This window comes from Mesocricetus auratus, unplaced genomic scaffold, assembly GCF_017639785.1.
Source record: "Mesocricetus auratus isolate SY011 unplaced genomic scaffold, BCM_Maur_2.0 Super-Scaffold_100009, whole genome shotgun sequence".
Classification (NCBI taxonomy): domain Eukaryota; kingdom Metazoa; phylum Chordata; class Mammalia; order Rodentia; family Cricetidae; genus Mesocricetus; species Mesocricetus auratus.
In genome coordinates this window covers 14,098,663-14,111,817 of record NW_024429193.1, presented here as the reverse complement: position 1 = coordinate 14,111,817, position 13,155 = coordinate 14,098,663, and the positions used below count along the sequence as shown (strand labels likewise).

At 44.6% G+C, this 13,155-nt stretch overlaps 1 protein-coding gene across 1 annotated transcript in view; it reads left to right on the top strand.

Moving 5' to 3' along the window:
* The window catches only part of Selenof (selenoprotein F), a 35,771-nt gene extending 33,637 nt beyond the window's left edge, over positions 1–2,134 (top strand). Inside the window, exon 5 of the mRNA XM_005081915.4 lies at positions 1,280–2,134. Coding sequence (XP_005081972.2) covers positions 1,280–1,411 — 132 coding nt within the window. The 3' untranslated portion in view covers positions 1,412–2,134. The remainder of the gene's footprint in view (positions 1–1,279) is intronic.
* Positions 2,135–13,155: the final 11,021 nt, after the last annotated feature.

Here is a 13,155-nt window from a genome sequence, read left to right as displayed (position 1 = left end):
TGAGCCTGTAAATGGTTTGCCTCCCCTTAGCGTGGTTCTAGACTCTGTAGTTAAGATTGTGTGGCTGTGCTCTGAGGAGGCTGAGCCGCGTGCACATGCACCAGCCGTCAACGCTCATCGCTGCTCCGGACCGCGACTGGTGACCGCCTTGAAGCATTTTATGCTTAATATCTCTGCCGTTTGTTTTGGGGTTTTGGATGGGATCTGTGCGGTTTTTTGGTGTTTGGGTTGTTTTGTTTTTGTCAAATACTTTTTATGTGTCTGCTGCTATTGTTTTACTATCCACTAATAGTAAGGGAGTATATTAATTTTCAAATGATATACCAGCCTTGTAGATGCTAAACATTCATCAGTCCTAGCTCCTCTTATACCTTATTGGTTTGAGTTACTAATGATTTTGTTGAGAAATTTCATAACTGAATTTCAGTCTGTCTAACCTATTTGGATTTTTGTTGGACAAAGAATAACTTGAAATAAATATAAATATCGTAGAAACAGTTTATGTAGTAGCCTAGTCAGAAGTGTGTAGGTATTGTTCTCAATGTCGTTAGCATTGACTTTAGTCTAAGCCCCCCCCACTGATAATTGGGAGTAAGCTAAGTGTTTAACATGTACGGGCTCCAGCACCACAGAAAAGCAAAGATGGTGCTATGAGGGCTCCCTCCGTGGCTGGAGTTAAACTTTAAGAACTGAAGCATGCAGGAGGTAGCTCAGCAGTTAGGAGTCAAGTTCAGTCACAACAGCGCATGGCCACCCACACCCACCTGTAACTCCCAGCGTCTGTTCAGTGTCCTCTTCTGAACCACTGCACACACAGCCACACAAAAGCGAATACATAAATGGTTACAAACACACAAGCGTAGCATCAGGAAGGAAGTGCCCGCTTTAGTTGTAGCTCTACATAATTGGGAAAGATTGATCTCAACAAGTGCGTTTATTGTCATAATTGTTCTGCATTTGTCTGTCACTGCCAGTAAGTGTTAAGTTCACTGGATTTGAGAGAGCCATGTCTGTAATAATACTTGCCGTATTCAATAATAGATTTTAAAATCCCAATTAAATTATACCAACAGATACTTCTCTCTTTGGAAGCAACATGTAGTTTTCTTAATCCTGAGAGGTTTTGGAATCACATTCTAGTCTTTTCTGAAAACACTTCCTGTTGATTGTATTTGTAAAGGCTGTTAAAATTATTAGCACAGTTCAGCCATTTTGATCTTGGTTGAGAGTAAAAAGCCTCCTTCTAAGCAGGAAATGATGGTATCTCTGGTCTTTGTAGTATGTTCGCGGTTCAGACCCTGTCCTAAAGCTGTTGGACGACAACGGGAACATTGCAGAAGAGCTGAGCATCCTCAAGTGGAACACGGACAGCGTGGAGGAGTTTCTCAGCGAGAAGCTGGAGCGCATATAAGCCTTGCTTCCCTGCTCTTTCCATACTCATCAGACAGGCTGTCGCAGCACCTAGAGAATAGTTTCGTTTTGCACGCTTACATTGCTCCGTCGTTTTATGTACACCATTAACCTTCTGATTAGAAGTTGACGTAGCAGTACAGCCCATAGTGTGTAAGGATCTGGCAAGCTTAACAAAACGCATTTCTTAGAAATTTCTGTTCTGCACTTGTTGATATCACTAATGACATGCTTTGTAAGCGGCTTCTGGCTAATTATGCAAATACTAGCTTGTGATAATTGGTCCAGTTTTATAAACAACAGAATCTTCAATAAGGGAAGTTAATGAAGGAGACGCCTCCTTTGCTGTGTGCTCCTTTGAAAGTGACCGAAAACTACAAGATAGTGAGATAGATTGGACCTCAGCCACAAGCCTGCTTCTCAGAGCCCCTCGGATCTTTTGTGTTGCCCAGCTTTCTTTTAGTACAAGCATTTGTGCCACATAAAATTTTTGTAGCCTTATTATTATGGGACAGATTGAAAATCTACAGTAAGAGTGTTTACACTCATAAAGGTTTGCATTAATGAGGATTACACAGAAAACCTTTGTTAAGGATTTGTGTAGATCTGATAATTGGCAGATTTTTATGTTTTTAAATATTCTTACAGAAGAGTTCCATTTAAGAATGTTCACTTGTAGGACCAAAATATAAATAAAAACTTTCAAAACTGTTGGAATTTAAAATTACTCTGGTTTGTCTTTTCGTGTTTCTCAATACATTTCTCTTTTTCATATAAGCTCCTTTTTAAACCAAAAATACAAAAATGACTATTATTAGGAACTTAATAGCTTTTAATTGGAAAGAATGTGGAGCGATTATTTATTTATGAGCCCTCTTTTGTCATGTAGCATCTAAAATTAAGTCTTTTTAGCGTCAGTAAGACAATGAATACAAACTTGTATGACTTGGCTCATCAAATAATATAAGAAATCCTGACAAAGGATGCTCTGCTTTTGATCATCTGCAGCGATGCCGAGGGCCTGCAATTTGACAGTCCAGGTCTTGGTGAATGTACAACTGATCCTTAGTGGTTATTGCTATTTTAGAACAAGAGGGAGAATAAGCCAGTTGTGGACAGAGAAGTTGCCACCACAGACAGAAGAATAGAGGTATTGAAGGATGAAACTTCAAAAAAGAACTTCTGGCATTGACATAGAAAATAAATTGGACTGGTTTCCGGGCAGGAAGAGCCAGTTAAATGAGTATCAGCTTGGAGAGGGGAGGGGAGTGAGATGTTAAAAAGAGGCCTGAAAAGTCTATTGTCTTCTAGTGAGGAGAGATCAGAGAAGCCGAACCAGTATCCAGAGCTGAGCCCAGCAGAGTGGCCGCTCCAGCCTACATCTTAATTGGGAGTTTCAAGTTCACCAGCCAATTCAAAGTGGGTTTGCCAGTTCAAATCAAAGAACAGCTTTTTAAAAAAAAACAAAACTACTGATTACCAAGTAAGGGGTGTACATTGTGATCTAAAGAGCGCCGTCTTTGTACCCAATTCCTGGTGCTTGACTGAGCTTTCAAATTCACAAGCATAGTTGTGACTTTTCTCTGCCTTCAAAATTTTGTTACCAGTAACCTTAACTGTTTTAAGTTCTCTCTAAATTTTTCAGAGGTTTTTAAATAAGGGCCTGTGAGCAAGAACTGCCTTATCCTTATCGACGCTTGAAAATGATTCTAAAGTCAAAAGTAGAGTACGCTAAACAGGAACACGCAACATGTATGTGCACAGGCTGACAGAGATGTTGTTCAAGGCTCCTAGACACACAATTGCTCCTGTGTCCTGGAACAAAGGTTCCGTATTCACTCATTTCCCTTTTTCCCAGCTTCAGTCTCTTCGAGTAGGATTGTGGTCTCTCTGAGTCCGAGGCAACCTTTAAACATCTCACAACAAAGCACACAATTATGGCTAAAATAATGAGGAAGGAACATTACGAGGAAAAAATTGCGCATGAGGTAGACGTGTTAGGCATCCTAGAGAATGTGAAGTATGCAGGTAGAGACCAGTGGTCACCTCTCCCCCAGCCCATAGACTGCCTGTGAACCCCAGGGATCCTCTGCCTCCCCAGCCTTGGGCTTACAACAATGCCACCAACACACCCAGTTTTTTGTTTGTTTTTTTAAACAACAGCAAAAAGGAAAAAAAAAGCAAGGTTACTGGCGATCAAACTCAGGTCCTGTTTTTGCAAGTACTTTACTGGCTGAGCAATCTCCCCAGCCCATTTCACACACCCAAAAGATGGTCAGCAGGTCTGACAGAGCCCAGGGAGTTGGGTGGAAAGTAATGACCGTGGAAAGGAGGCAAAGGCAGGTGACACAATGCGTGCCATCTTAAGAATTTAGCTGTGCTCTAAATTCTCAGAACGAGAAGAAGCCTTAAGTAAGGGAATAATGACTAAGTTCAACTGTAAATGTCATGGACAAAGAGAAGGTACTCACTTAACGCCTGTCTCATGCTTTCACTGAAGGTAATCCTAGGAGTCTCAAATGTGCAATGTGCTCTTTTTTTTTTCCAATTTGATTTTTAAAACTACTCCACTTCTTTGAGAGAAAATACAAACCTAAGCATAAATGGTAAATTGAGTTTCCGGTGTTCATTTGCATATACTCAACCCTTATAATATTCACTAGCTTTGTGAAACAGGGAATTTTGCATATTCCCACTTTCCTCGAGCCTTCCTCCTGTCTTGTCTCTTGCTACCTTGATGGGGTCTCCCTTTGTCGTCCAGGCTGATCTTGAATTCCTCGGTGAAGTGATCTTCCTGCTGCAGCCTCCTGTATCACTCCAGACCAACATGAATCTCAAACTAGCTCTTCATAGAACCAGAAAGAAACGTATTCAAGTGTCTAACTATGTAGCCAGGCCGACTGGGAGCTTGGAATCTAGCTGCCCAAGCCTCCTGGGTGCTGGGATTACAAACATGCATGAGCCATCGAATCTGCCATACAGCCAAGATGCCAGGTTTTATCTGATCTGAATCACTCCAGATCTACAGCAATGCTCTGATTAATTATGTTCTGGTTCCACTCTTCCCGGCTTGTGCGTCAGGATAATGACTTAGATCCCAGTCTCTGATACACTTTCGACCTTATCCTGCCTAGCATGATCCTATTAACAGTGGCTTCAACACCCTCACCAAACTCCCAATAGCCAAGTTTCTTTCCCAGCAGTGACACCCCATAACCTAATCAAAATGATTGTCTTACTCACAGGTCTGTATGTAGGGCTCCATGGGAGCAGATCATCTGTTTCGTGAGGCTTCTCTTCTTAACCCAGCTAGTGAAACTGGCTGTCAGTCTCTTTCCCTTAGGTTGCCTCCATTTCCTCCCAGGATGGTAATCAGGCTCCAAAAATAAGCATCCTAGGAGGCCCGCTGCCCTTCTTCAATGCATGGTCCAGAATTGCTACATCTACACAGGTTTGAGGGAAATAGGCACTCGTTGAAGGAATGTGGTTATTAGCATTCTGTCACTGTAACAAAATACCTGAGATACCAGCTTGTAGGAGGAAGGGTATTTTGACTTGTGGTTTCACATACTGTGATCCACAATGCTTGGCCTGTTGCTTTGGCGCCATGACAGAAGAACTTCATGGCAGGAAACACCTGGCGAAGAATGCCGCTCATCTCATGGAGACTGGGAGATAAGGAGAAAGGAAGCCTGGGATTCCAACATTCCCTTCCAGGCATGCTGCCAATGACCTGATGCCACACTTGGCCTCCCTTAAAGCTCCACCACCTCCCAAGAGCACCACAGGCTAAGAACCAGCCTTCAACACTTGGGCCTTGGGAGGTATTCAAGATCCAGACTGTCCTGCAGGTGGCGAGTTTTGCAGGTATGTTTTAAATCTGCGCTTAATTGTGTATAAATGTGGGCACGGGTACCCTCAAGAGTCCAGAAGAGGACACTGGATCCCCTGGAACTGGGGTTACAGGTAATTGTGAGCTGGTTATGTGGGTGCAGAAAAGCTAACAGGTTCCCTGCAAGACCAGTGAGCCCTCTCGACCGACGATTTAGTTTTCTCTGTACATGTGTACCAGCCCGCATGGCAGTATGTATAGAAGCTCGGGGAGGCCAGGTGAGAATGTCAGATGCTCAAAGTGAGGTGCCAGCTGGCCTTGAACTACCCAATATAGGCGCTGGGAACTGAACTCAGGTCCTCTGCAAAAGCAGCAAGCTTGTCACTGACAAGCCGTCGATCTCTCTGGCCCCTTCAGGCACATTTTAACATGTGCACACTACCCATCTCCAGCCAACCCCACATTGGTAGTGGGGGGGGGCATATTGTTTTTCATTTGCTCTCAGGATCTTTCTTCCGTGTGGTCTTTGAGAAACCCCGAATCTCTTGCGACTCAAGATCAGTCCATTTGTTAGGTATTCCTGTGACTCGGCTAGGAACAGGAAGCCGCTGTTGAGATATCGGATGTAAGCAAAGCATCCTAATCCGCTTGAAGTGCTAAGGAACTTTGCTGTGTGACACTGCAAGAGTATCTGTGACACTGCAGAGTATCCCCAAGCTCAGCGCAAAGCCCTCAGCCTTACATGCACTCACTTTCTCTGCACAAGGCAATAACTGTGTGTCTGGGCATGGACATATTCTGGGTTTCTGTCTATGTTTAATAATAATTTAACATCTCTTCTGATGTATCAACTTGGCTAGGCCACAGTACTTCGTCTCTTCAGACAACAGAAGTGGCTAGAAAGGTACTTTCTGGGTGTGATTAGCATGTATAAAATGACCTCTGTAATGTAGGCAATGATCTTAAGAATAGTCTGGCGTTGGTGGCACACGTCTTTAATCCCAGTACTCGGAAGGCAGAAGCAGGTGGATCTCTGTGAGTTCGAGGCCAGCCTGGTCTACAGAGTGAGTGCTATGACAGGCTCCAAAGCAATACAGAGAAACCCTGTCTCGAAAAAACAAAACAAAAAAAGAATAGTTGGCAACTTCAAAGATAAGATTTTCTTACACAGAATTCTGTGTTAAGCCTGCAGCATAAAAACCTTGTCTGGGTTTCTAGATTGCTGGCTATCTCTGAATTCCTGACTTAAGACAGCAATATTGTTATTAGGCTGGCTGTGGTAGATTTCAGACTTCCTAACCCTTCCAACTTCGTGAGTCCATTTCTTAAAATAGGAAAAGAGTTCATAGAATTTACATAATATGTTCCATTGTTTGCTTCTCCAGAGAGTCCTGACTTACTCCTTGCAGGATTGTGTGCACGGTGGTTGATAGCCTGCACTTACAAGGATTAACAAACAAGAGAACAGTGTACATGTAGACTGTTAGAGGTTCCATGAACAATCTATATTCTGAGATTGGCCACCTGAGACTCTGGCTCTGCTTCAAAGCCACCTACACAAGGTGTCTTCACCATGCTTGTGTTTTCCTCGTTAGGAGTAACACATGGGGTTGTGTGTGTGTTTGGCTGTACACAGGATATACTGACAGCTGATTAAACAATCACTTAACGCTGTCTGCAAGGGAAGACAACAGATTTTTTTAACCCATCTTTTGTGTGACAACAATGTCAGTTGGCTCACTCAGAAGTTTCTACAACCAGAACAATAATGTAGAAAATATGTTTTGTGATTGATTTGTAAACAGACATGGAAAAGTTACTGGGTAATAAACAAGCCCTGAACAAAATACCTCTTTTCAAATGAATGTGATTTTTTTTCAAGAGAGATATTGTGTTAGAACAGGAGGAAGTGATAAATGTAATGTCTTCAGTGTAGCTAGGTATATTATTCTGCCCGATGTTGCAGAGTTGTTTGTAAACTAGAAAAAAAATATTACCTAACACCTGGGTTCTTCAGTAGACACATTTGAGAATACTGAAAAATTTGTTCTCAATAACTTTTGCTAGATCATTATCAACATAAACCAAGCGTGTGACACCTCCAGGCTTCCGTTTTGCTGTGGCCGTTGCTAGCAGAATCAGCCCAGAGGAGAGATGAGGACGTCAACAGATATAAATTGTCTTACTCGTATTGAGAAAACCCATTGGTGTTGCTGCTGCTGCTTTTTCATTTGAGAGGATCTCACCGTGTAGTGCTGGCTGGTCTGTGACTCACAGAGATCCTGCCGCTTCCTCCCAGGTGCTGGGATTAAAGACGTGCGCTACCACAACCAGGCCTGGGTTTGAATGTGCTGCTTCCTCTCCCGGCCAGTTCTGGAGCAGACTAGAAATTTACTCTTGGGGCTTACACTTGTGGCACGCCTCTGCCTTCGTGTCAACTATCTTCCACACGCTGGTTTTCAAGAGAACATTGGACCTTTGTCTCCCTGTACCCTCAGAGGAAACACTAAAACTTCCATAAGTTGGAGCTGAACGATGTCTTTGGAGTTACTCGATCTTTCTTTCCCATGAATGCAGCTCTGTTGGTGTTAGCCACTGCCACATTAAGGTCACCCACACTTTCTAAACAAAGAAACTAGAAAGGAGCTACATTCTTAAAAGACTCTTTATGGAAGGACACCCCGTCTGTACAAGCCAAGGCATATTTAAATTATGGCAGAATTTAACGTTCTGTTGAACAAGCAACTTCTTAAGAATTAATAAATCCATAGCAGTCTTTAGCTTTTCCCCTTATAGATTTAGAGTTTATTAGAATTCCCAGTAGAAGTTGCTACTAAGTACAGAGTGTAAGAATGACCCCAAGACACACAAACACACACACACACCAGAGAGACAGAGACAGAGGGGGAGGGAGAGAGAGAAAGAGATGTTTATGTCTGGGTTAGGACAAGAATTGCTTTTATTTTCTATCTCATATGGATGGGTCTTTTGTCTGCATGTACATGTATGTATGTATCTATGTACCATTTGTCCACTGTGACTGTGGAGGCCAGAAGAGGACACCAGCCCCGCCTTGGGATTAGAACCACCATGTGGGTGCTGGGAATCAAACCTGGGTCCTCTGGAAAGCAGCCAGTGCTCTGAACAGCTGAGCTGTCTCCAGCCCCAGTAACCGCAGTGTTAGCAATCACAGGAACAGGGATATGAAGGAGACCACAGCTGCAGGACCAGAGCTACGCAGGGTCTTGAGAAAATGTGTGCCATTTTCGCATCCTTGTCAGGGTCCCCAGCTGGCTCGCTTAGCTTTGGTAGGTGCTACTCCTGAAGGACAAGAAGAGAGACTACTTTGGAGACTATTGTAATAGCCCCCAAAAAGCGGTAATGGACTCAGAGCAAGGTAGTAATAAATAATATTGATGTGATAGTTGTAATTGGTGTATATGTATAAAATGATTGGAGGTTCACATCTCAATAGCTGTGGAAACTGACACAGGAACTCACCGGCCTCTAGGAGTGCCTGTCACATGTGCAGTGTGTGCGTCTCTTGCAGCTCATGCCTCAGCTTGGGCAGAGATACCAAGTTACCACATAGCTAGTTTCTCAACAGAGTAAGACATTGGAATTTTAAATGTGAAACTTCCTTATTTTTAAACAGTGACCACAAATCTACTTTTCTTCTCTAAACCCAGTGGAAGCCAAATATAACATTAAGCCCGCAGATCAGTTTGCCCTGAAGTCTATCCCCTCTACCCCCTAAGTAGCTCTGGCTGTTCTGGAATCTACTATATAGACCAAGCTGGCCTGGAACTCACAGAGATATGCCTGCCTCTGCTCCCTGCCCTCTGCCCTCTGCCTCTGTCCCCCAAGTGCAGGTATTAAGGGTGTGCAGCACCTCATCTTTGGATGAGGAGGAAAAGGGATGAGACGAGAGGAATATTTGACCGAGTCATAGATGCTGAAACAGAATTCAGAACAACTAGCCAGTTAAGAGGAAATTGAAAACACTTTGGTTTTGAGTTGGGGGGGCGTAAAGCGGGCTGTGGGTAAGATTAAGAGCATTGGCTGCTTTTGCAGAGGACCTGCTCTGGTCCCCAGCGCCCACACTGGAGGCTCACGACACTTCGTACCTCCAGTTCCAGGGAATCTGACACCTGACCTCCCTTGGCACCAGGCACATAGGTAGGTGGTACACATTCACGTATACACGCAGGCACTCGCACGTACACATTAAGTAAATAAATCTTAACCAAAACAGGAGAGCTCTTCAGATGGAATGGGCTGTATATCGAAGCTCAGAAAAAGATCCGAGAAGTAAAGGGTTAGAAGTTCTGGAACAATAGAGAGGGAGGAGGGATGAGCAAAGGAGCCAAGACCATGCTAGAGAAACCCACAGAAACAGCTGACCTGACCTAGTGAGAGCACAGAGACCCTAGTCATAACGCTGGGGAACCAGCATTGGACTGAACCAAGCCCTCTGAATGTAGGTGCCAGCTAGGAGGCCAAGGCAGTCTATGGGACCTCTAACAGTGGAGCCAGTGTTTATTCCGAGTGCACAAATGGACTTTGGGAGCCCATTCCCTATGGAGGGATACTATTGCAGCCCAGATACACGGAAGAGGGCCTAGGCCCTACTCCAAATGATGTGACAGACTTCGATGATCCACCGTGGAAGGCCTCACTGTCCTTGGGGAGGGGGAGCATGGGAGGATAGAAGGGAGAGGGGATGGGGAGATTGGTATGTAAAATAAGATTGTTTCTAAAAATTAAAAAGTGTAAAATATAAAAGCAAAAAAAATGTCCTGGAACAGCAGAACTCACTGGATAAATACCATACATTTAATTGTCTAAACCCAATCAAGCACAGTTGGCACAATAGAGAGGGTACCAGTGTAAGTAGAATTATTCCTCCATGTAAGCGTTTCTGGCACTCGGGAGTTACAGAATACTGCGTGTTACACAGCTCAAATGGAAAGGTATCCTGGAGCTCGGGAGCCAAGGACTACAAGTTGTACTAAGCTTAGCAGCTTTCAGCCTTGCCTCAGGGAAAGGCTTCCCCAATGTTTCAGATCTGCTCCGACAGGAGAGGTTCTCCAAGCTGGAAATGTTTGCCCATTGTAGCAGTTTTGCTTGGCAGGAGGTTTCTCAGGAGAAGTTGCTACAGTTCAGCTCTGCTCTGCTCTGCCAAGGGAAGGTTTCCCCTGCAAGTGTTACAGCCCTGCTCACTCTGCTCTGCTTAGGGTCACCTCTGCTCCACTGCTGCCACAAAAGAAGATCTTCACCCAAAGTTCATCGAAGGGGTTTATTGGGAGGGAAGAATCCAGAAGAGTGTCTCCTTCTGCCACAGCCGGGTAGCTCCGCACAGACACAAGCTGAACAGACACAGGGTTTATTTAGGGCTTCCAGGGTGGAGATTGGTCAGATTTTAGTGCTGAGCTCAGATTGGCTAGAGCTCTGCTCAGGGATTGGTTAGTTTTCTGCACAGGATTAGGGCCAGATTTGACTCTGGTTTTAGGGCCAAAGTGTGTTTCTTTTTCTGGTCCCTTTTAGCCTTTTGGCTGCAATTTTAGGGCCAGGGTGCATTTCTTTCGCTGACTCTGATTCCAGGGACAAAGTGTGTTCCTTTGGCACTGGTTTCAGGGTCAGGGTACATTTCTTTAGTTCTGGTTGCAGGGCCAAAGTGTGTTTCTTTGCCTCTGCTCAGCGTGTGTTTCTTTGGCTGGTCCCTTTTCCCTACACTCCACCCAAAGAGGGCGGGATGCTAAATGCCCCTCATCATTTTGTCTCAGTCCCCACATCATTAATGAGCATCTTTGACCGTGTCTAATCCCAGGTGCCTTCCCAGGGCATTTTCCAAGGTACCCTTTACTGTACACAGTGTTTTGTCTTACATGCTGACTGATTCCTACTATATATTTATTACTTTGGACTGTCCTACATTACTGCTCAGCTAACACAGATTGTAGAGGCTCCCTCTGTTTGACCTCAGTGTATGAAAACCACAGAGAGATGAGGTCGTCCTGAAAAGGATGTGTAGTGATGGGAGAAATAGTATCGAGCGAGGTCCAAAACACGGTCAGTGTCTGAGAGGAAAATCAAAGAAAGGGACCAGTGAGAAGGAAGGGCTATGAAGAGGCCCAAGGGAGGAGCCCAGGGAGGCAGGTGACAGTCCTCCCTCCACACACAGAGGAAAGTCCCAAGCGTAAGGGCAGCCTTGGCTAAATAGCAACTTTGAGACTAGCCTGACCTGCGAAAGAATCTGCCTTTAAAAAAAAATGGGGTGTGTGTGTGTGTGTCTGTCTGTCTGTCTGTCTGTCCCTCTCTCTCCCTCCCTCTCGCTCACCCCCTCCATCTTTCCTCTTCCTGTGCGTGGATAAAATGTGATCAGTCAGCATTCTGCCCCTCCTGTCACTGTGGACTCTAGCCCTCTGGAACTATAAACTGAAACCCTTCCTTGCTTAAGTGTGTTTTGCCGTAGTATTTTGTCACAGCCACAGAAAAGGAGCTGATACAAAGGTGACCTTGATAGGGTCACCTTCAGACTGCCTGGCTTAGTTTTCTGGAGCTGCCCTAACAAAGCACCACTGATTGGATGCCTTAAACTACAAAATTACCCGTTTTCACAGTTCAAGAAACAAGACATCAGAGGTCAAAGTCAGTTGGTTCAGTTTCGTCTGAGATCTCTTCTCTTGACTGGTAAATGATTTCAAGTCTCTTTATCTTTCCAGTCCTGCATCTTCACAAGTCCGGTCTGGTGTGGTGTACATTACACTGGTAAATTGCCATGTGCTCTTTGAGCTCTCTAAGCAACTGGCTCTGGAAGAATTGCCCCTCCCCTACATTTCAGACCCAAGAATGTTTGTCTCAAAGTGTCCTCTAAGACCCCCTCATCTGGGGGTGGGCTGGCCCCACAATCCTTGAGGACAACTGGAGGGTGAACAGCTTTAAGTATACGGTACTCTCCTGGAGTAGGGAAGGTGGGGGAAACCCCATCTCTGCAGACTGCCTCAACTGCACTGTGTTCCTACTGCATGGTGGAAGCCCACAGCTGATGATCTAACCCTTTTCCATCAAGCCACTCTACTCAGCTCTGCTGGATGGTCTCAGTTCTGATTCGACAATGCTTTGATCTCTGGCTACTGTCTCTGTCTGCTATTTGGTATGTATCCTTTTTCTTTTCTTTTTTTTTTTTTTTGCTTGCAACTTGATAAACTGATAGTGCAGCTGTCATAGATCCTTTGTGAACTGCATAGAACACAGTTTCCCCTTCGTGCCTAAGAAAGTGCCCTAATCACACACCTTATAACACAATGATCATACTGGTCACACTGATCACACCCACCCTAATGACCAGGTTTTAACTTTATTCTCTCTCAAGACCCTGCCTCCAAATGCAGTCACATGCTGAGATGCTGGGGTTTAGGACTTCAGCATACGAATGGGCGCATTCACAGTTCGACTCCTAACAGTACCACACATTAGAGTTTTAGGAAGGTGGTAGAAAAGTGAGTTGAAAAAAAAACCTGTGGGCTGGGGGGGGAGGGACAGTCGTTTGTAGAAATTACAACAAGTCTGGGAAAGATCTAGAATGGATTCAAAGCCAAAGGAGGAGTGATTGATTCATCTGGAGGGGAAACTGAGTATGTTTATAAACCAAGAAGAGGAGGCCAGTGCAGAAGCAGAAGTTAGTATGAGGGAGGAGCCGTGCATACAAGACTTTAATGTTTCTAAAGCCCACCCCAGGCCCCGGCTCACTCTCACTACGTGTCTTGCCGATGGGTCAGGATATAGTGCTCAGCTACTGCTCCAGTACCGTGCCTACCTGACTGCTGCCATGCTCCCCGTGATGCTCATGGACTCGGCCTTTGAAACTGTAAGCCCCCAATAAACCTCTATCACAGTGGTTCTCAACCTTC